The sequence below is a fragment of the Morone saxatilis genome, unplaced genomic scaffold (assembly GCF_004916995.1).
Source record: "Morone saxatilis isolate NCDOM2014 unplaced genomic scaffold, NCSU_SB_2.0 Contig2, whole genome shotgun sequence".
Lineage (NCBI taxonomy): Eukaryota > Metazoa > Chordata > Actinopteri > Moronidae > Morone > Morone saxatilis.
The window spans coordinates 25,820,303-25,842,073 of NW_023339762.1; the positions used below are offsets into that span (position 1 = coordinate 25,820,303).

Below are 21,771 nucleotides of genomic sequence, written 5' to 3' on the forward strand. Positions count from 1 at the left end.
ATATTATAATAATTATTATTATTATTTATTTTATAATTCTTCGGGATTATAAATCGTATTCTTGTATAAACCATGTTTTTAAAAGCGCTATACAAATTAAAAGTTATTATTAAGATGACCCCCGCACGGACCCCCGCACGGACCCCCGCACGGACCCGGTGTCTGCGGGGCGAGCACCGCGCGCGTCTCCGTGTCGCGCGGATTAAGCTCACGCACTCGTCTCGAGCCCGTGAGCGCGCCGGCGGTGGTGACAGTCGCCATCTTATTTTGAAAATCAAACAGACTCGGAGGCACAGCGACTTCTTCCATTTCGGTCAAGTTTGTTGTGAGAAAACAAGACGGGATGAACATCTGATTCACTTTCATGGGAGCACGGTGAGGCTTTCATATCGCAGCGTGTTAAAAACCGTCGACAGGTTTAACGTTTAACTCGTAAATAGCGTTTTTAACAGCGGAGGATGGTCGTTAGCCACCACCGCGGGGGGCGTCTATGTGCTGGAAAGCAGCTGTCATACTGCTCACATCCTGAAAGTAACAATTCGTTAATTTAGCAGCGTTTCGTGCGCGATGTAGGTGGCTATATATATATATATGTTTGTTTTATTGTGGCTTGAGTCCGTATTGACACCGGCTGCGTCTAACGTTTGCGCTACAAGGCAGAAAGTGATTCCTTAGATTAGCCGGAGCCGAGCGAATGAGCTAAGCAGCTAACGTTAGCTCCCCCATCCGCAGTACTCGCGGCCTTCTTCCCCCGCGGCCAAAACATGTGTGTATAATCATTTTAAAGCATTTTTTAGAATCGATCAAGTTGTCCAAAACATTATCGGTTAGTTTCACGTAAAAGGAATCGGACTAAATGATGTTTTTTTGCTGATTCAGACGCCGGAGAAGGGAGACGGAGCTCACGTTGGCTCGTCCGATGCTAATTAGCCTCACAGGGAGTTGGGAACATTTCACAAAAGGTTAAAGTTAAAAGGTATCGATCCCGGGTGGGTTGTGCTTTAATCGACACACACACCAACACGGGTTATTGGGTGAAAGTGTGCCCGGTAAACGGCGGCGTGTAACCGGGGTTTTTTAACGGTTTTAAACGTTAACGGAACAGCTCAGTAAACATGTTCGTTAACTTCATCTTGCCAGCGTCATGGCGACGTTAGCTCGCGTAGCTAAGGTTGCTCTCCCCCCTCTCTCCCTCCCTTCCTCCCTACCTCCCCCCCAAAGCGTCCTAACCGGAGTTGCAGTTTGTTTTTAAACCACGAAGGAACCGAAACCGCACTTTCCTGCAGCTGTGCGGGTGAAGCGAAGCCCCCCGGTTAACGCGCAGAACCGTGCGGGTCGGGCGGAGCTGACTTCGCGTTAGCTCCGCTCTTTGTTTCGGACACTTGCTGTTGAAACTGTGCAGAAAAAACGCTTCAGCTGCTCTGAATGTTTCCTACTTTCTGTCGTGCTTCGAGCTGCTTGTGGTAGGTGTGTGTTTCTGTGAGCGGAGGAGTTAGTTCACTTAACTTTTAGGGGTTTTTCTTTTTTTAAAATATGTGTAAGATGTTGAGGCCTACAAGCGACTGGGGGAGGAAGTTTATGTGACTTTGATGTTTCCCAGAAGATACGAGTGTGAAACTACCTCACTTTAACGCATATTAACCGTGTTTTGGGGGGTTTATTAGCAGACACTGATATATTTCACTGCACATCTTGGTTTGTTTGCACTTAGGCCTCAAAAGCCCGTCACAATATTGTGTGTTGCTGTAAATATTGGGGCTCCACAACGCGGTAAAAACATCATATTGTGATTGTTCAGACTGATGCTGAGATACGATCAGTCTGCCAAAGATCAGTTTTTGCTTCTCGCATTTAATTTTCGCTGCAAAAACTCTTTAAAATCGTTTCCGCACGAAACAAACGTGTTTTTCTGACACCAGATTTGTAGTTTTCGTTCCTTTCGCAGCAACTTTTTCTGTGTTTCTAAACTTTCTTTTTGTTCTTTTTCTTACAGATGCTGAACTTGATTCTAAACTGAAGGAGCACCGGGGGGCCACTGATCCGAAATCTCATTTGGAAGACAACATTTTTTCACACCTTTTTGGGGGGGGGGAGCAGAAGTAACCTATCACTGCAGTGACTAAAGGGGAATAATGGTGATTTTGCGCCGTGCTCGGCCGCCTGCTTCCGCCCCGACCAGCAATGAATCTTGACTCGCTCTCGCTGGCTTTGTCTCAAATCAGCTACCTGGTGGACAATTTAACAAAGAAGAATTACCGAGCCAGCCAGCAAGAAATACAGCATGTAAGCGGTTTATATTTTATGTTTTATCCATGTGAAGTGTCTTTTAAAATGTCTCCTTCTGTCCGCGTGCTGATGTTTTTCCTTCCTGCTCAGATTGTTAATCGTCACGGTCCTGAGGCAGACAGGCATCTACTACGCTGTCTCTTCTCCCATGTGGATTTCAGTGGCGATGGTAAAAGCAGTGGCAAGGACTTTCACCAGGTAATTTTTGATTAGGAAAACGTGTGCGTGACATTTTTGCGGCTCGTATAAAACAGAAATGGCGTTTTCGGGCACAATATTTATTACTTTATTGTCATTTAGGTCTAAAAACAGTTACTTTTAGCGCCACTTACTATAAGTAAGAGTCCCACAACTTTGATTGACCCAGACAGGAGCATTATTTGAATCCTTTCAGGTGATCTGAAGTGTTTTCAACTGGATAAATACACAAATTTGTAGAAAAGTGGTTTTCTAATTGAACGGTTTAAACTTTCACACATCCGTTGTTGTAGTTTCACATTTGCACAAGGTGTTAGTCAGCTGGTCTGGTCCTCTCAAAGCCTCTAAAATGTTAAAGAAAATGAATAATAAGCTTGTCGCAGTAACTCCAAACCTTTTGTACATTTATCTTTATATATACCGTAATTTCCGGACTATGAGCCGCTACTTTTTTCACACGCTTTGAACCCCCGCGCTTAAACAACGATGCGGCTAATCTGTAGATTTTATGGGCTATCGGCTTCCAGGGGGCGCTCTGGGCAGAAGTAGGAAAGATAATGCGCCGAGAAGATGCTAGTTTTTGATTGTTTTGAATTCATCATCGGCAATTTTGGCATCATGCACACACACTCATCATGGAATACACAATAAGGAAAGCTTTTAGTTTTTAAGGCAATCGATCTGGCTGTCGGAAAGGAAATAGAGCTGCTGCACGTAAGTTTGGCATCAACGACAACAACGAGGACACCTGCGGCTTATAGACAAGTGCGGCCTATTTATGTACACTTTTTTATTTCTTTTTAAATGTAGTTGGTGCGCTCAATAGTCGGGAAATTACGGTAATATTTGATATTTTAATCCTAGACCCTGAGCAGTCCAGCAAAATATGCTATAAAGAATGCCTGAGAGTTACTGCACCAGTGTCTACTGTATAGGAAACGTTTGTTAGGTTGATTATTTAGAGGCAAAAAACACAGCGACGCATCGTCCTTCCAGTGGATGATAGTTATCAGAGAGGCCTGACAAAACATTTACCACATGATTAAAATACGTGTTTCAGATAAGATTGAGAGATAAACTGGACACGTTACTCTGGTTTCCTTCCCAACTTGGCAATCAAGCACAATCTTTTAATTTCGTGAAACAGTGCGCACTTAAAAACTCTGTAAAAATGTAAAAAACAAAACAATAAAACACAAATATACACATGCCAGCTGATTCCCTGTTTGGGATTTTAATATAGAATTTAATAAAGCTCATTGTTTTATTGTCACACATCTTACACATCTTATTCTTCACCTGCCTCTGTTCTTTTTCCTCTCTTCTCTTCTTCTCTTCAACTTGCCCAAGACACAGTTTCTGATCCAGGAGTGTGTGTCGCTGATATCAAAGCCAAACTTTATCTCTACTCTGTGTTATGCCATTGACAATCCCCTGCACTACCAGAAGGTAAGTAGCAGACCTGCACAGCCCTGGTGCTATTAAAGCAGGCAATAAAATACAGTCACAGGTTACAAGTGCAGAGATGTGAGTCCGCAATAAAATGTTTGTCTAGTTCAATGTTTATATGGTTAGATTCATGTATAAAAAGTACGTTTAATTATTAATTATATAGAAAACATTACATTAAAACGTAAACAAACATTAAAATGTGTTTTTTGAACATGGATTTGTTGTTAGGGTGCATCAGAGATTCAGGATTCTTAGCTGGAAACATAACTGAGTCGCAATCTTTTACAAGATCTATGAATCTTTAAAAATGCACTGACTTTCAGTTGACATATAAGGCTGTAACTTATTTAGACATCAGCTCAGACACCCACAAGTGAACCGATATTTTGTTTATACATCTAAAAACGACGTGTCCTCTTTATTAACGTGTTTGACTTAAACTGTCTTTTCAGAGTTTGAAGCCATCGGCCCACTTATTCACTCAACTGAGTAAAGTTCTTAAACTCAGCAAGGTCCAAGAGGTGAGCCAGCTCTGCACCGGGGTTCATTAACTACCAATCTGAACCACGTACTGTATGAACAAATTCACATTTTGTAGTTAGGAAACATCGATGGTTACCTGAGAGTCACACGTTTGACATTTATTCGTTTATTTCCCAGGTGATATTTGGCCTTGCTTTGCTCAACTCCAGCAACACAGACCTTCGGGGCTTTGGTAAGTAATTCTAGTAGAGCCGCACATTTAAACCTGCTGTCTGGCATTCAGTTGAACATAATAATCCTTGCACTATGGGCAAGTTAACGATCTTTTTAGTCTAACCAGCAAATGAATGAACAATCCCAGATACAGTTAAGACATACATTTGATTTATTAAAGAGCAACAGTAAAGATACAAGAAACGTCTCAGCAGTGGGTTGAGAGACTTCTGCTATAACCCAACGTACTTGTATTAGAGTCAGTTCAGCCCTAGATATATAACCTCAGTAATTCCCTGAAGACATTGAACATATAATCAAAAGTAGTTTGAATGTCTGCGCTTATTCACAGAACAGAAAGGTGAACGAAACCTGTCCGTGTAATCGGTTAGCGTTACGAACAGTTTTAACACGGATTGTTCTTTTAGATTGAAGCAAGATTAGAAGTTCACCATTTGGACAGACATTGGCCAATGGTGTGTTAATGGCAAGAGTGAAGATAAGAAAATTAATGACTGACTGATTTATTTATTTAAGTTTTTTTTTTTTTAATGTCGGCTTGTCAGCACAGAGAAAATAAAGTCTGTGGCTTCTTAACAAGTTGTTTTTGACCGTTTCTCAGCTGCGCAGTTCATCAAGCAGAAACTTCCAGACCTCCTGCGGTCATACGTTGACGCGGATCTCGGCGGAAACCAGGAAGGTGGCTTCCAAGACATTGCCATAGAGGTCTTGCACCTGCTGCTCTCCCATCTACTGTTTGGCCAGAAGGGAGCCAGTGGGGTAGGGCAAGAGCAGATTGACGCCTTCCTGAAGACACTTTGCCGAGGTACGGGGTGTAACCATCTAGGTCCTGAAGCATCTAAATTCTTATAGTTTAACAGACACGGCTTTATCAGACTGAATAGAAACAATTTCTGTCCCTTTTTTTAATTGTTTTTCAGTGTTGCTGTGCCACATTTGTTTATTTAATTGTGTTGTGCTTCAGATTTCCCCCAGGAGCGCTGCCCTGTGGTGCTCGCACCACTGCTGTACCCTGAAAAACGGGACATTCTCATGGACAGGATCCTGCCAGACTCGGGGGAGTTAGCTAAGACCATGATGGAGAGTTCTCTTGCAGAATTCATGCAAGAAGTTGGCTATGGCTTCTGTGCCAGGTGAATTTATATTTAAACTCTGCATCCTCAGCGAAGGCCTTCAAATTATATTTTTAAAAGCCTCTTGTCTTTGTAAACCTGTGAATTCACACGACATCATTTTGCAGTTAGACAAATCTGGACATCTGATAGTAACATGTTCTGTAACAATAAAATAAGTTACCCGAGTGTCCTATCCCTCATACAGTTTGAGTATCATTTGATGGATCATAGTCAGCACTGACCTGTTTGAGCTTTCTCTCTCTCTCCAGTCTGGATGAGTGCAGAAACATAATCCTCCAGTATGGGGTGAGAGAGGTGACGGCCAGCCAGGTAGCCAGGGTCCTGGGCATGATGGCTCGTACACACTCTGGCCTAACCGATGGCATCCCGCTACAGGTGAGTTGCTTATTTGATTTTTCCTCTAGTTAATTCATAGCGAATGGTGTAGGTCTCTTTTTGTTTGTGTCTTTGTTTTTGAATAACTTTGGTTCTTTCAATACTGTTCAATGTCTTACGGGTAGGTATAAAAAGAGTGTAGATCCTTTTGACAATCCCCGCTCAGACTCAAACATAAAGTGAAAGTAGAGGCTGTAAAACATGGAGAGTTGGTTAATTAATGAAAGGAGTCACTCGTACTGTCAATGTTGCAGTCGTTTGATTCAGTAATATTCAATATGTTGGTTAATTCTGGTTTGAGCGTACTGACTTTTGGGCTCTTAACAACATTTCAATACAACAGAACTTACATTTTCTATTCCTGTGTGTTTGTTTTTCTCTTGCAGTCCATCTCTGCTCCAGGAAGTGGCATCTGGAGCGATGGTAAGGATAAGAACGATGGCTCGCAGGCTCACACGTGGAACGTCGAGGTTCTCATCGACGTCGTGAAAGAAGTGGTACGTGAACCGAAACTAGTTTGCCGTAGCTTTTCCAGTATAATATTTATTCAATGTGTATTACATTTTCACATACTACACTTTAAAGTCTTGAGTAGCAAGAATAAATGCATTGCGCAACCATGTTTGTGCATCAGCTCTACTTTACTGCTCAAAATTTGATGGCTTTTCACCAAATGGCCATTATGTAATGGTCTGATCCCAATCTTTTTTCCATAAAGCCATAATAATCCTAGAACATTACGGGCTCCTGTAGCTTATGCACCCATCATTGTATACGGTCACTCTGGAAGGGTTGCAGAACTCTTTTTGTACCTGATTATTGTCTCACTTGTGGATATTTGTCTGTGCCCCTAGAATCCCAACCTGAACTTCAAAGAGGTGACATACGAGCTCGACCACCCAGGCTTCATAATCCGGGACAGCAAAGGCCTGCAAATAGTGGTGTACGGCATTCAGAGAGGGTTGGGCATGGAGGTCTTCCCTGTCGATCTCATCTATCGGCCATGGAAACACGCTGAGGGACAGGTAAGTGACCAATATCTGCTCCGTCAGGATGATGTGAGTTCTTAAGTGTTTAGGTGTAGTGGTAAACTTAATAAATAAGAAACATTAATAAGGAAAATGTAGGAATTGATTTCTGTCTGGACACAGTGCGGTTTGAGTATTTCCTCTTTGAATCTCTAATTGCTCTGTTTCTGTTTTGCAGCTGTCATTCATTCAGCACTCCCTGATGAGCCCAGAAGTGTTTTGCTTTGCTGATTACCCTTGCCACACTGTGGCCATTGACATCCTTAAGGCCCCACCAGAGGATGACAACAGAGAGATTGCCACCTGGTATGAAACTTCAAGAGTGTAGCATTTGTTTTTATCCCCTTACTGGGTTTAGTCACTCAGCTGCACATTTGGGAGGCATATTTTGAGCTACTGAATGTGCTTCTTGAGGGTTACAGGGCTGATGCTATAATGTGTTTGACCCATTGTCCCCCTTCTCTTCACAGGAAAAGTCTGGACCTGGTGGAAAGCCTGCTGAGGCTGTCTGAGGTGGGCCAGTATGAGCAGGTGAAGCAGCTGTTTGCTTTCCCGATCAAGCACTGCCCAGACATGTTGGTGCTGGCATTGCTGCAGATCTCCACCTCCTGGCACACGCTGCGCCATGAACTCATCTCTACCCTCATGCCCATCTTTCTGGGCAACCACCCTAACTCGGCCATTATCCTGCACTACGCCTGGCATGGACAGGTTGGTGTTAGAAACTGTCTTGCTGTGAATGCTGGTCGATTTTCAAGTCAAGAAGTCGTGTTTTTGTTCTGATTCTATTCTTATACAACCTGTGTACTCATAAAACCTGGTGGTTATTTTCCAGGGACAGTCTCCCTCCATCCGTCAGCTTATTATGCATTCAATGGCAGAGTGGTATATGAGAGGGGAGCAGTATGACCAGGCCAAGCTGTCTCGCATCCTGGATGTGGCCCAGGACTTGAAGGTTTGTCAGAGTAGACTAAATCACTGACATGACTGCTCTGAACATTAAACCCTCAAGCTAAATGGGCATAATAATTAGGCACTAGTGTTGTAGCGCACAAGACTGTTGCATTCAATAATATTCCACCACGTGTCTTTTATAACTTCAACTAAATTTAGTCAACATGACGTCAAAGTAAGACAAATTAGGGGGTATAGGGACATATATCCTGTGGTGTTCTTGGCTTTATCATTAATGTATGTGTCATTTTGATTGTGGTCAATAAGCCAATGTGTTTTGTTTTTCCCCTAGTCTCTATCGATGTTGCTGAATGGCACTCCATTTGCCTTTGTTATTGACCTTGCTGCACTTGCCTCTCGCCGTGAATACCTCAAACTTGATAAATGGCTGACTGACAAAATCAGAGAGCATGGGGTAAGTCTTCAAACTGATCTTACTTGCGTTTATAGTTGTGTCATTGTGTGTTTCTGAGAATATTACCATAACAATCATTTTGTGTCGTTTAAGGAACCTTTTATCCAGGCGTGTGTGACATTCCTGAAGAGGCGCTGTCCATCCATTATGGGGGGCTTGGCGCCGGACAAGGACCAGCCCAAAAGCGCCCAGCTGCCCCCGGAAACCTTAGCCACCATGCTGGCCTGCCTGCAGTCCTGTGCTGGGTGAGAGGCTGCTTTCACTGTCAATTAACGGCAATAAAAGCCCAAAAACATTCTAGAAAAAACGAAGCCCACCTTTGGTTATATTTGATGGTGTTTTGAACATACAAGTCTTGTCTCAGTATAGAAATTATAGGCACCAATCGCTGCAACCCATAACTGAAGATTTGTGTAATTCGTTGTTTTTCAGGAGTGTGTCCCAGGAGCTGTCAGAAACCATCCTGACCATGGTTGCCAACTGCAGCAATGTGATGAATAAAGCCCGCCAGCCACCACCAGGGGTAATGCCAAAGGGACGTGCCCCCAGCACCAGCAGCCTGGATGCTATCTCTCCTGTGCAGGTATTTTCATGTTGTCAACAAAACCGATCTGCTTTTTCCAAATTGCTAAAAACACCTTTATTATTGTTGTAGTTCTGGCATAATTGATACTTTTTGGACATCATCCATGTGTTGCTGGAGCGTATCTCACATTTGTAGCACTAACTCTTCCCATTCCTGCTTAATTCTCTTTACTGCTCTTCTTTAGATGGACCCTCTATCTGGTATGGGTTCCTTGACCCTGGGAGGCACAGCTACCTCCCACACTCAAAGCATGCAGGGTTTCCCAACCTCACTGAGTTCAGCTTTCAGTAATCCCCAGTCCCCAGCAAAGGCTTTCCCACCACTCTCCAACCCTAATCCCAGCACACCATTTGGGGGTATTGGCAGCCTGTCCTCGCAGCTTCCTGGTATGGACTCTGGTACTATGCAATTTTTTTTATTATTTTATTATAGGACAAACAAGCAAGGCACATTTTTATACTAAAATCATATTACATCTTCTTCTATCTTTGGATTCTGTGGACTGGAGCTGGTTTCGTACACTATTTCTATGTTATTCTACATACAGTGAACCTAAACAAACTATGGCATAACTTCAATTAGACCCCTAACTTCATACGTTTGTATAATGTTGAGAATTTCAGAAACAAACACAAGGGGGAAACATTTTGTAAGGGTTGACTTTAGCAGAACACTCACAGTTTGTTCTTATTAAGTTTCGAGGACAAGGGATCGTAGTTCAGAGGGTGAGGTAAGTGTGGATTGAAATGACTGAAGTACTTTGTCACTTGCAGGTCCTTTGGGCTCAGGCATCGGCTCTGGTATTGGCTCTAGTCTGGGGATGTCAACGGTGAACACAGACCCTTTTGGCACCAGGAAGATGAGCACACCAGGCCTGAACCCACCGACCTTTCAGCAGAGTAAGAGGAAATAGTCTGTTTATGCCGTCAGCCCCACTTTAGTGTCATTTGTCTGCGTTTTAAGCATTGAACACCTGTCTAACCTTACTTTCTGATTCCTGATGCCTCACTTGATTGCAGTTTCTTTCACTGATGTGTTAATTGCTTTGGCTCATCCTCCTTCAGATTACAACATTCAAGTGAGTTAAAATGTCTTTTCTCTACTCCTTCTTCCAGCTGACCTTTCTCAGGTGTGGCCCGAGGCAAACCAGCACTTTAGTAAGGAGATAGATGACGAAGCAAACAGTTACTTCCAGCGCATCTACAACCACCCACCTCACCCAACGATGTCTGTGGATGAAGTAAGTCATTTTGTCACTGCCAAAAACTCACATGCTTTGACTTCAGTCCTACTTTTCCATAAACTCTGAATAATGTTGCTGCTCTTTTGAATTAACCCCTCTCTCTATGTTATTGCCCCCCCCCTACTAGGTACTGGAGATGCTGCAGAGGTTCAAGGATTCAACCATCAAGCGGGAGCGGGAGGTGTTCAATTGCATGCTTCGGAACTTGTTTGAGGAGTACCGATTCTTCCCCCAGTACCCAGACAAGGAGCTGCACATCACTGCATGCCTTTTTGGTGGCATTATCGAGAAGGGTCTTGTCACCTACATGGCCCTGGGCTTGGCCCTCCGATATGTTCTTGAAGCCTTAAGAAAACCTTACGGATCCAAAATGTATTACTTTGGAATTGCTGCCCTAGATAGGTTTAAAAACAGGTAATGAGTTGTTCTCTTTTGTAAAATGATAGTAACACAGCCATCTTCTCTCAGGCTAACACATCTCTTATATCTCCAGACTAAAGGACTACCCTCAATATTGTCAACATTTGGCTTCAATTGCCCACTTCTTGCAATTCCCCCACCATTTACAAGAGGTAATCAGGTTTCCTTAATTTACCGTTGCTCACCATTTTATAGCGTTATATTTTCCCAGCTGATTAGAGAATAGGCTCCCCACATTCAGATAAATTAAATCTCTCGCTCTGCACCTTTCAATATCCTGTGTGTGCAGTATATCGAGTATGGCCAACAGTCACGGGACCCTCCGGTGAAGATGCAGGGCTCCATCACCACCCCTGGCAGCCTGGCACTGGCACACGTTCAGGCCCAGACGCAGCAACCGGGTGGCCCCAAACCCCCACCGCCAGGTCAGCCCAGCACTCTGGTCACCACCACAACAACTACAACCACAGCAACCAAGACCACCACCATCACAAGACCTACACCCAGCACCTTCAAGAAAGACGTCCCTGTGAGTTTGCCTTTTTTTTTTTTATGTCTGAACAACCTTACCTTGTCAATGCTTCCATTTATAACTAATTAAATGAAATACTGAGCATAGACTCGCACTGGTTTTTTAAAGGTAGTTCTTCTTGTTCTTCTTACCTGCAGCCCTCCATAAACACAACCAACATTGACACCCTGCTGGTGGCCACTGACCAAACAGAAAGGATTGTAGAGCCACCAGAGAATGTCCAGGAGAAGATTGCTTTCATCTTCAACAACCTTTCTCAGTCCAACATGACGCAGAAGGTAAAGTGAAAAACCAAAAATAATTGTATCTCAGGAACCTTTATAGTCATAGAAACTTTTTTTTTTTCTTAAAACCACATCTGCTTTTTTCAGGTTGAGGAGTTGAAGGAAACAGTGAAGGAGGAGTTTATGCCCTGGGTGTCTCAGTACCTGGTGATGAAGCGTGTCAGCATTGAGCCCAACTTCCACAGTCTCTATTCCAACTTTTTGGATACCCTCAAGAACCCTGAGTTTGTGAAGATGGTCCTCAATGAGACTTACAGGAATATCAAGGTAAAACCGTGGGGGATAACATGGGAACTTAAGGGGTTCACGTTTTTCTCATTTCCTGCCTGATGAACCGTCATAATTTGTAAACATATTACACACTCCTCCCATCTCTTTCTTTCAGGTTCTGTTGACCTCTGACAAGGCAGCTGCCAATTTCTCTGATCGCTCCCTGCTTAAGAACCTGGGCCACTGGTTGGGCATGATTACACTGGCTAAAAACAAGCCTATCCTTTATACAGTAAGTTCAGATTTTGTTGGTTCCAGTGTTTCATTATGTGCTAGGAGTCCTGTTGGCTAACACATTTTATTTCCTTTTGCCAGGATCTGGAAGTCAAATCTCTGCTACTGGAGGCTTATGTGAAAGGCCAGCAGGAGCTGCTGTATGTAGTTCCTTTTGTGGCCAAAGTTTTGGAGTCCAGTTTACGAAGCATGGTGAGTAACGCAGGTGTAAACGGAAAGATGACCTCATACGACTGCCATGCTGTCATTTACTTTATACACAAATAACTCTATACATTGGCCTGTACTTACTTGTTTCTTTGGATTCTTAGTAGTGATTTTAACTGTGTGTCTGGGTGTTGTAGGTCTTTAGGCCCCAGAACCCCTGGACCATGGCCATCATGAATGTTCTCGCTGAGCTGCATCAGGAACATGACCTCAAGGTACATTATTCTTCCCATGTAGCCACATTATTGTCCGTATCTCAGTGACCATTTAGCATTTTCCAAATTCCCTGCCATGTTTATTACCCATTCATATCAACCTGTTGCCTAAACCTGCATGCAGATTCCAGCTATAATATAAAAGAGCTGTTTACCAATAATAATAAAATCACATTAAACTGAAAAACTATGAAGATATTGCTCACATTGTTCTCTTGTTTACTGCAGCTGAACCTGAAGTTTGAGATTGAAGTTCTGTGTAAGAACCTGTCTCTGGACATCAACGACCTCAAGCCGGGAAACTTGCTGAAGGACAAAGACAAGCTGAAGAGCCTGGAGGAGCAGCTGTCTGCACCAAAGAAAGAGACAAAGCCTCCAGAAGAGATGCTGCCAGTTTCTACCACAGGTGGATACTCCATATTTGCTGTAGCTTTGTGCTGCTTTCTACGTACTCTACATCTCTAAGACTTGAGCTACAACTTTAATTTAAGTTACATGTTTGTCTGTTTCGCATAACTTATCACCGTTGCCTCTGGCGGTAAGTGAGTATCCATCCGGAGTTTGAAAGTTTTCTCATGTAAAAACAACCCGAGTGATGACACGTCACATGGTTGGATAAACACATCATGGCCCATACTTCTGTCAAAGTCTGAATATACTGTGATGTTCATTACAATATAAATTGTGACCACATCACATACCCATAACTCTCGGTAGAACCCGCTTTCGTTGCCGATATGCTTGCTTTCTGTTTGTTTTCTGCATAATCTGCTTTTTCTTGTGATTTTAATCCAATTAGCGTTTTGTGACCAACAGGAGAATTTGTTCCATTTGCAGCCCCTCCCTCCACCCCAGCTGCCACCACCACCACTTGCACAACCACTGGGCCCCCCACCCCACAGTTCAGTTACCATGACATCAATGTGTATGCCTTGGCAGGCCTGGCTCCACACATTAATATAAACGTCAACGTAAGTACCTGCAAACTACTGCTCGAGGGTTAATGGACCATTTAAAAGACATATCTTCTCTCTTTCGGTTTTTCTTTCTCTTGTTGTTTTATTTTCTTGACGTTTCTCTCACTCTTCCCTCGTTGTTTCTCTTCAGATCCCACTGCTACAGGCCCATCCTCAGTTGAAGCAGTGTGTACGGCAATCAGTAGAGCGTGCTGTACAGGAGCTCGTGCATCCTGTGGTTGACCGCTCTATCAAAATTGCCATGACGACCTGTGAGCAGATCATCAGGAAGGACTTTGCCCTGGATTCGGAGGAGTCCCGCATGCGTGTGGCTGCCCACCATATGATGAGAAACCTCACGGCCGGCATGGCCATGATCACCTGCCGCGAGCCCCTGCTCATGAGCATCGCCAGCAACCTTAAGAACAGCTTTGCTGCGGCACTGAGGGTAAGCGTGTGTATAAAACATAAAGAGAAGATGCACAAAGAGCTTTCCTTCCCTACACACACCCGTCCTCCCCTTCTGTTGCCGTTTTAAACCGTGTGTCATTCCTGCTTCTTTACCTTGAGGTGATTAAGATAAGATATTCCTTTATTTGTCCCACAATGGGAAAATTCCAATGTTACAGCAACAAAGTGGATAGAGAAACTGTATAAAAACAGTAAGAGTAGGGAAATAATATAATATAAACACTATGTATGAGAGAAAAACAGTAAGAATCCACAACAGATAACTCAAATAGTAGCAGCAAAAAGAAAGTTGCACATGGGCAGTAGATTGCACAGTGAATATGATGGTATTGTTTATTCCCTCAGGCACCAACCCCCCAACAGAGGGAAATGATGGAAGAGGCTGCAGCCAGGATTGCTCAGGACAACTGTGAATTGGCTTGCTGCTTCATTCAGAAAACAGCTGTGGAGAAGGCTGGCCCTGAAATGGACAAGAGACTAGCCACGGTGAGACGGAGAAAGGGATCACTTTAATTGTCAATGTTACAGAAAAGAGATACTCATGTATAGAATCTTTAATTAATGCCAGCCTCAAGACAGAGGGCCTAAAGTAGTTTTAGTCAAAGTAATTACCACTGTCAGAATAATACATGTAGCTCTCGATTAGGGACATTTTACTGAAAAGCAAGTGTGCATCTTCTTAATTTTGTTTCTTCTGTTCTAGGAGTTCGAGCTGAGGAAGCATGCACGTCAAGAGGGACGTCGTTATTGTGATCCTGTTGTCCTGACTTACCAGGCTGAGCGTATGCCTGAGCAGATCAGACTCAAGGTGAGATCAATTCATCATCATGCAACCTTATTCTAGTTGCAGTTAAAACCATCATTTACTGTTTTTCCTCAGTTTACTGGATCTGTCTTATAGGATAATGACACTGTGTACAGTCTGGATACCAAATTCCTGTTGAGTAATAAATTGTTTGTTTGTAGGTGGGAGGAGTGGACCCCAAGCAACTGGCTGTGTATGAGGAGTTTGCCAGAAACGTTCCAGGCTTCTTACCCAGTAATGATCTCTCCCAACCCACTGGCTTCTTGGCTCAGCCCATGAAGGTGAGTGGTTTTCTTGCTATCCCCCCCAATAGTAATGTTACCTAAGTCGGGATGAAGCAAGCTGTGTTGCACACTGTTGACACTGTAGGTAAGTGGAGAGAGAGAAGCATAAACGTCACATCTTTTGGGTGTTCATTAAGAATTTGACAACAAAGAAAGTGTCAATTTTAAAGTTGGGTTACAACCTGTTTGCTCATTGGCAATAAAAAGCCATTAATACATAAAATGCTTCAGAATCGTACATATTTATTCTTCAAATCAAACAAAGATAAAGTTGATTAATTTGATATCTGTGTCTTTTGTTAACAGCAACAAGCATGGGCCACAGATGACGTGGCTCAGATCTATGATAAGTGCATGGCAGATTTGGAGCAACATCTTCATGCCATCCCTCCAGCCCTGGCCATGAACCCTCTGACACAGGCTCTGCGCAGCCTGCTGGAGGCTGTGGCCTTGGCTAGGAACTCCAGGGACGGCATCGCTGCACTCGGCCTACTGCAGAAGGTAGAGCGGTTACTTCTACAGTTGCAGTCCAGTCTTTAGAAATGTTGCGAGAGAAGGTAATCTATGTTCATTTGTGTGTTTTACTAAGTTGTTTCTCTATTTCTCCAGGCTGTGGAAGGTCTTCTGGATGCTACTAGTGGGGCTGACGCAGACTTGCTGCTCCGCTACAGGGAATGCCACCTGCTGGTGCTCAAAGCCCTTCAGGATGGACGAGCCTACGGACCACAGTGGTGCAATAAACAGATCACCAGGTATTTCAAATATTAATCAGACGCTGCTGTCTTAAGCTCCTTTTACCCTTACTGATATGAAAAATATATGTAGTCTTTGTTTAGCTTTCAGGTAATTATTATTAAATCTGACATAAAAACATACATTTTATAAGAGGGATGTTGAATAGAAGTAAAATGTGGGTGGTGCATCACATAAGGTGTCTCCATATAAAGGATATGTGCTGTTTGTTTACAGGTGTCTGATTGAATGTCGTGACGAGTACAAATACAACGTAGAGGCAGTGGAGCTTCTGATCAGGAACCACCTGGTGAACATGCAGCAGTACGACCTGCACCTGGCACAGGTACGCATTACACACCTTCACATGTAGAGTCATTAACTAGTTTATTTCCTTTAATTGTATATTCTGGGGTTTTGTGTCCATACTAAAGCACTACATTTTTATATTTTAATTAAGACTTTTTTTTAGAAAAATAGGAGTGAACAGGATTAAAATGTCTGATCAGATCCACTATAGTTAAATGTTTTTATAAAATTAGCTGTATAATCACTGTATTAAACATTCATCAATGGATTAGTGAATCTAACAGATCTTTGTCTTTGTCATTACGAGCTAAAAGTGATTTTTGTTTTCTTCCAGTCAATGGAGAATGGATTGCACTACATGGCGGTTGCATTTGCCATGCAGTTGGTGAAGCTGCTGCTGGTGGATGAACGCAGCGTCAGCCATGTGACTGAGGCGGACCTCTTCCACACAATTGAGACTTTAATGAGGACCTGTGCACACTCCAGAGCCAACGCACCTGAGGGGTAAAAAGCTCTTGTTATCTCCACCAAAGCGCACATAACTCTAATGTAAGAAGTTTAAACTGACTCTCTCTTGTCTCCTCAGTCTTCCCCAGCTGATGGATATTGTTCGCTCCAACTACGAGGCCATGATTGACCGGGCCCACGGGGGACCCAACTTCATGATGCACTCCGGGATCTCACAGGCTTCAGAGTATGATGACCCTCCGGGCCTGAGGGAGAAGGCAGAGTACCTCCTGAGGGAATGGGTCAACCTGTATCACTCAGCTGCTGCTGGCAGGGATAGCACCAAAGCTTTCTCTGCCTTTGTTGGCCAGGTAAACTCATTTATCAGTTAAGATGGTCAAATACAGATGATGAAAGTCCCTCATGTTTATCTAACGTCTCCTTTCCCTTTCCCTTTTCCTTCAGATGCACCAGCAAGGCATCCTGAAGACAGATGACCTGATCACAAGGTTCTTCCGGCTGTGCACAGAAATGTGTGTGGAGATAAGCTATCGGGCACAGGCTGAGCAGCAGCACAACCCAGCAGCCAGTGCAGCCATCATCAGAGCCAAGTGCTACCACAACCTGGATGCCTTTGTTAGGCTCATAGCGCTGCTGGTCAAACACTCTGGAGAGGCCACCAACACAGTGACAAAGATCAACCTCCTCAACAAGGTACAGCAGCGTGACCACAAATATGTACAAAATATAAATGATTATCAATGAGACATTAGAGAAAAGTACTTGTGCAGAAACTCTATTATAAAACAAGCTTTATAAGACAATAGAAAGTTGTAGATAGTCTGGTTTCTGCTGCTCATAGTAGGAAGGTTACATTCTGCATAAATCTGGGACAATAACTTTCTCCCTTAAACAACTGTAAAAGACTGATTGTAATTTGTATTTGATTGTGCAGCTGCTGAGATTCTACACTTTATAAATATTCACCCCGGCAGCTTTTGAACCAGTTGGTTTGCTTGACTTTTGATTGCGCTCTGCATTGTTCTTCTAGGTGCTCGGTATTGTAGTTGGGGTGTTGATTCAGGACCACGACGTCCGTCAGACAGAATTCCAGCAGCTGCCGTACCACCGCATTTTCATCATGCTGCTGTTGGAGCTCAATGCCCCTGAACACGTCCTGGAGACCATCAACTTCCAGACACTCACCGCCTTCTGGTAAGAAGTCTGCCCCAGCCAGGGAACTGTGACGGCACAGGAATGGAATAGAAGTTTAAGCTGATATTTTCCTTAGAATTAAGATTTTCTCTGTTTCTGACCTGTTTTCTTTCCTTTTTTTATCCGCAGCAACACCTTCCACATCCTGAGACCCACCAAAGCACCCGGCTTTGTGTACGCCTGGCTGGAACTCATCTCCCATCGCATCTTCATCGCCAGGATGCTAGCACACACACCGCAGCAGAAGGTACGCAGGAATAAGACTCATTTCATGCACACATTTGGTCTCATTAATACGGGAATATTGCTGCTGTCTTTGTGGTTTTTTAATTTTGGTCTGTTGTCTTGAAGGGTTGGCCCATGTACGCACAGCTGCTGATTGATCTCTTCAAGTACCTGGCGCCCTTCCTGAGGAATGTAGAGCTCAACAAACCTATGCAAATCCTCTACAAGGTGCCTTCTTATTGTTGTACTTGCAGCCATAACTGCTGCCTCTACTGGCTATATATTAGTTTTATTTCATCTCATGGAGCTATAGACTTGAAGTCTTACTAGCACAATATCTGTTGATGATATGTCCTGTTAACTGTATGGATTAACTAACTATTATTATTATGGTTGGCTGTTTCAGGGCACACTGCGAGTGCTCCTGGTCCTGCTGCATGACTTCCCAGAGTTCCTGTGTGACTACCATTATGGCTTCTGTGATGTTATCCCACCCAACTGCATCCAGCTCCGCAACCTCATCCTCAGTGCCTTCCCACGGAACATGAGGCTACCTGACCCGTTCACACCCAATCTCAAGGTAGACACACAGAACCCAGCTTGTGAAGGGATAGGGAAGCAACATAAAACCACATGTTTTTGGTAAAGCAAAGTTATTCGTTAGGAGCTCAGAATAATTCGTATGAACAAAAATCGATGATGCTACAAAGGAAAAAGGCTAATGGATGCTGTCAGAATCAAATAAATACTCTTTAAGAGCTACAGACATCCTTAAATAATCTAACATGTAAAGATAAATAAAAAGAAGACACATAGGATTAAAGTTGGACATTAAAATGTGTGCATATTGTAGGCAGACTCCACCATTTCCTACTGAGCAGAGACACAAACTCTACAAGGAGAGTTGAACACAAGGAGCGACCTGACTTTAATCTTGTTTTTATTAACGCCTGTCTGCAGGTGGACATGCTGAGTGAGATCAACATCGCGCCCCGGATCCTCACCAACTTCACAGGCGTTATGCCCTCTCAGTTCAAGAAGGACCTGGACTCGTACCTGAAGACTCGTTCACCGGTCACGTTCTTGTCTGAGCTGCGCAGCAACCTGCAGGTAGGAGCAGTGTCCATCTACGTTAGATTATTATTATACTTCAACAGATCACAGCACAGTTGTGTTCATTTGTCACCTTTATTGTCTCTCAGGTGTCTAATGAGCCAGGAAACCGCTACAACATCCAGCTGATCAATGCTCTAGTGTTGTATGTAGGCACACAGGCGATCGCTCACATCCACAACAAGGGCAGCACCCCCTCCATGAGCACCATCACCCACTCTGCACACATGGATATCTTCCAGAACCTGGCTGTGGACCTGGACACTGAGGGTAAGGTGGCAGCGTGCAAACCACACATGTCCAACTGTTGGTTAGTTCTATCTAAAGAGCCAACAGAGAAAAGCTTTTGGAGAACATCGTGTGTGTTTTCAGTGTGAGCTAGAAGAGTTTAGATCTTCTAACACCTGCTGCTGTGTCTCCTCAGGGCGTTACCTGTTCTTGAACGCGATCGCCAATCAGCTGCGCTACCCCAACAGCCACACTCACTACTTCAGCTGCACCATGCTCTACCTGTTTGCTGAGGCCAACACCGAGGCCATCCAGGAGCAGATCACCAGGTGAGTCGCGGTCGGATCGGAGCCGCTGTAATCTCGGCAGAAGTGAAGCGTGGAGCCGTCACCGAGTTAACCACGAGTGCCGTCAGTCAAAGCTTTCTCCTCCTCTTCCAGGGTTCTGCTGGAGAGGCTGATAGTGAACAGGCCACACCCGTGGGGACTCCTCATCACCTTCATCGAGCTGATCAAGAATCCTGCCTTCAAGTTCTGGAGCCACGACTTTGTGCACTGTGCCCCCGAGATTGAAAAGTAAGTTCCCTGTTTGACCCAAAATATTCCACTAATATTCCCGTTTACATGCAGCTGTGTGTACAAATTGTAGGATGAACAGTACATGATAACAGTTCAAAGTGAGCTGCTTGAGACATTGTTCCTCTTTATATCAAAAGAGAAATCCTGTTTCCAAAGTTCTCCACCGGTGGCGAACCACTGCCTCCCTCGTTCAATTGTTCAACCTCCTTGTTAAAGTCTTTGTGCGTATCCCTCATGTCTTCATCACAAAGTGCTCCAGAATAAGACCTGATGAAGAATATGCAGGGGGATTAGCGGTTATATTCAGAATCACAGTGGAGAGTTGGTGTGCAAGAGTCTGGAGATATTTTATGTGTTTATACTGTAATCAAGGCGACATATTGCAATCATTATAAAGAATCGAGCCCTCTGGTTGCGTTTACAACACTACAATGCAAAATTCTTGCCATACTTGTGTATCCACATTTTCTTACACCCCTAATGTCAACGCAGTCACAGTTCTGTTGTCTTTGTGTCGATAACTGAGCCCGCACAGACGGCACTTGTTAGCAGGAACAACTCAAAGAGAATTTTGATGCTAACAATGATGAAGAGATAAAGTAAAGCTGCTCCCTGTAACAGACGGTAATGTGTTCCCTCTCCCCTCAGGCTGTTCCAGTCAGTAGCCCAGTGCTGCATGGGACAGAAGCAGGCCCAGCAGGTGATGGAGGGCACCGGTGCCAGCTAGCCTGTGTACCAGCCAGCTCGTAGCCCTCGGGAGAGATGCCGCGGCCTTGACCCACTCCCCCCCACCACACAAAAACACATCTCCCTCTTTACTGTTGGCACTGGATAAACTGGCAAACCACAGTCATTTGAAATGTGGATGAAAAGGACTACTGTTCACGGTTCTAAAGGAGTTCATGGTTCTGAGGAGTTAGATTTTTGTTTATCCCTTTGGGGGCTGAATTGAAATGGAGATAATGGATTGATGCTGTTTAATATACTTTTTTTTTTTGATGCTTTTGATGTAAATATTGGAAAAAGGAAGCACGGGAGCGTAGATAAGTGGAGAGCAATGCACATGTCAAATAAAAATGTATCCTGACATGTAAAGACATCTAAACAAAACATTTTCACTCACTACCAAAGTCCTTGGTTTGCGTCCCTCCCACACAGATCCTTTTTTCGTACTTTTTTTTTTTTTTCTTTTTGGTTGCTTTCAGAGGCTGAATGGTAGATGATTGAAGAAAAAAAGCTGCCTGCTACTTTCATTTGATTCCTTTTCATCCCTGAGTGGGACAGAAGACGGAGGGTAGTCTCCCAGGTGGGGTTGGGGTCTGCTCCTGGTGTGTTGGTGGAGAAGGTTTGCTGATGGTTTGTCCATTTGAAACTGGCTCTGGAAGTCTCTCCCTGGCACTTGTAAATTGTGCAAAGTGATGGTGACATCGTATCTTGACAATTTGTACAAAGATCCAAATTGAAGAACAATAGAAGGACCAATACAGCCCATTTTGTAACATTTTGAATGTTTTGTAAATGTATTGGTCCATGTGTTGTATTTTGTAGTTCTTTCTAGTTTGCCTTTAGTTCTTGCTACTTAACTGCAGTATGCATACATACAGGAAATAAAGCATTCAAACTGCAACGCATCTGTGTTCATTCAGGACGACGGGAGTGATGGGAGGGTGTTTTTTATACTCCAGGTACAGCTCTTACTAATACTTATTTACAGCGCTGCTCAAAAGGTTTGTGAATCCTGAGTGTCTCTTTCAGATGAATTGAACAAATGTGACCCCCCCTCTTCCTGAGGTCCTCTCAGATTGGTTTTCCTCTCTGCTCGGGCTGCACAGTATGCAGGGTGCCCTCTCGCCCTG

The 21,771-nt window shown here is 43.7% G+C and overlaps 1 protein-coding gene across 10 annotated transcripts; it reads left to right on the forward strand.

Moving 5' to 3' along the window:
• Nucleotides 1-218: 218 nt before the first annotated feature.
• Nucleotides 219-21,542, forward strand: cnot1 (CCR4-NOT transcription complex, subunit 1). 10 transcript variants are annotated; one of them, XM_035664555.1, is made up of 49 exons: nucleotides 219-375; nucleotides 1,994-2,283; nucleotides 2,377-2,484; nucleotides 3,835-3,933; nucleotides 4,389-4,457; nucleotides 4,597-4,651; nucleotides 5,255-5,458; nucleotides 5,618-5,786; nucleotides 6,038-6,164; nucleotides 6,551-6,661; nucleotides 7,019-7,189; nucleotides 7,371-7,498; nucleotides 7,663-7,903; nucleotides 8,028-8,147; nucleotides 8,439-8,561; nucleotides 8,655-8,806; nucleotides 8,994-9,144; nucleotides 9,332-9,545; nucleotides 9,921-10,046; nucleotides 10,263-10,387; nucleotides 10,518-10,804; nucleotides 10,884-10,962; nucleotides 11,091-11,339; nucleotides 11,480-11,620; nucleotides 11,714-11,893; nucleotides 12,012-12,128; nucleotides 12,212-12,322; nucleotides 12,475-12,552; nucleotides 12,781-12,958; nucleotides 13,369-13,523; nucleotides 13,660-13,956; nucleotides 14,325-14,465; nucleotides 14,683-14,787; nucleotides 14,946-15,065; nucleotides 15,375-15,569; nucleotides 15,678-15,820; nucleotides 16,038-16,146; nucleotides 16,444-16,613; nucleotides 16,696-16,927; nucleotides 17,022-17,270; nucleotides 17,608-17,771; nucleotides 17,901-18,018; nucleotides 18,123-18,224; nucleotides 18,403-18,576; nucleotides 18,957-19,106; nucleotides 19,199-19,379; nucleotides 19,534-19,666; nucleotides 19,778-19,912; nucleotides 20,564-21,542. In XM_035664555.1, the coding sequence occupies exons 2-49, from the start codon at nucleotides 2,182-2,184 to the stop codon at nucleotides 20,640-20,642; spliced, it is 7,167 nt and encodes a 2,388-aa protein (XP_035520448.1). In that variant the 5' UTR covers nucleotides 219-375; nucleotides 1,994-2,181; the 3' UTR covers nucleotides 20,643-21,542. The 10 variants fall into 10 exon arrangements, with proteins under 10 accessions (XP_035520448.1, XP_035520453.1, XP_035520451.1 ...); XM_035664560.1 differs by having other exon boundaries at nucleotides 13,390-13,523; XM_035664558.1 differs by having other exon boundaries at nucleotides 11,100-11,339.
• The last annotated feature ends 229 nt before the right edge of the window (nucleotides 21,543-21,771 follow it).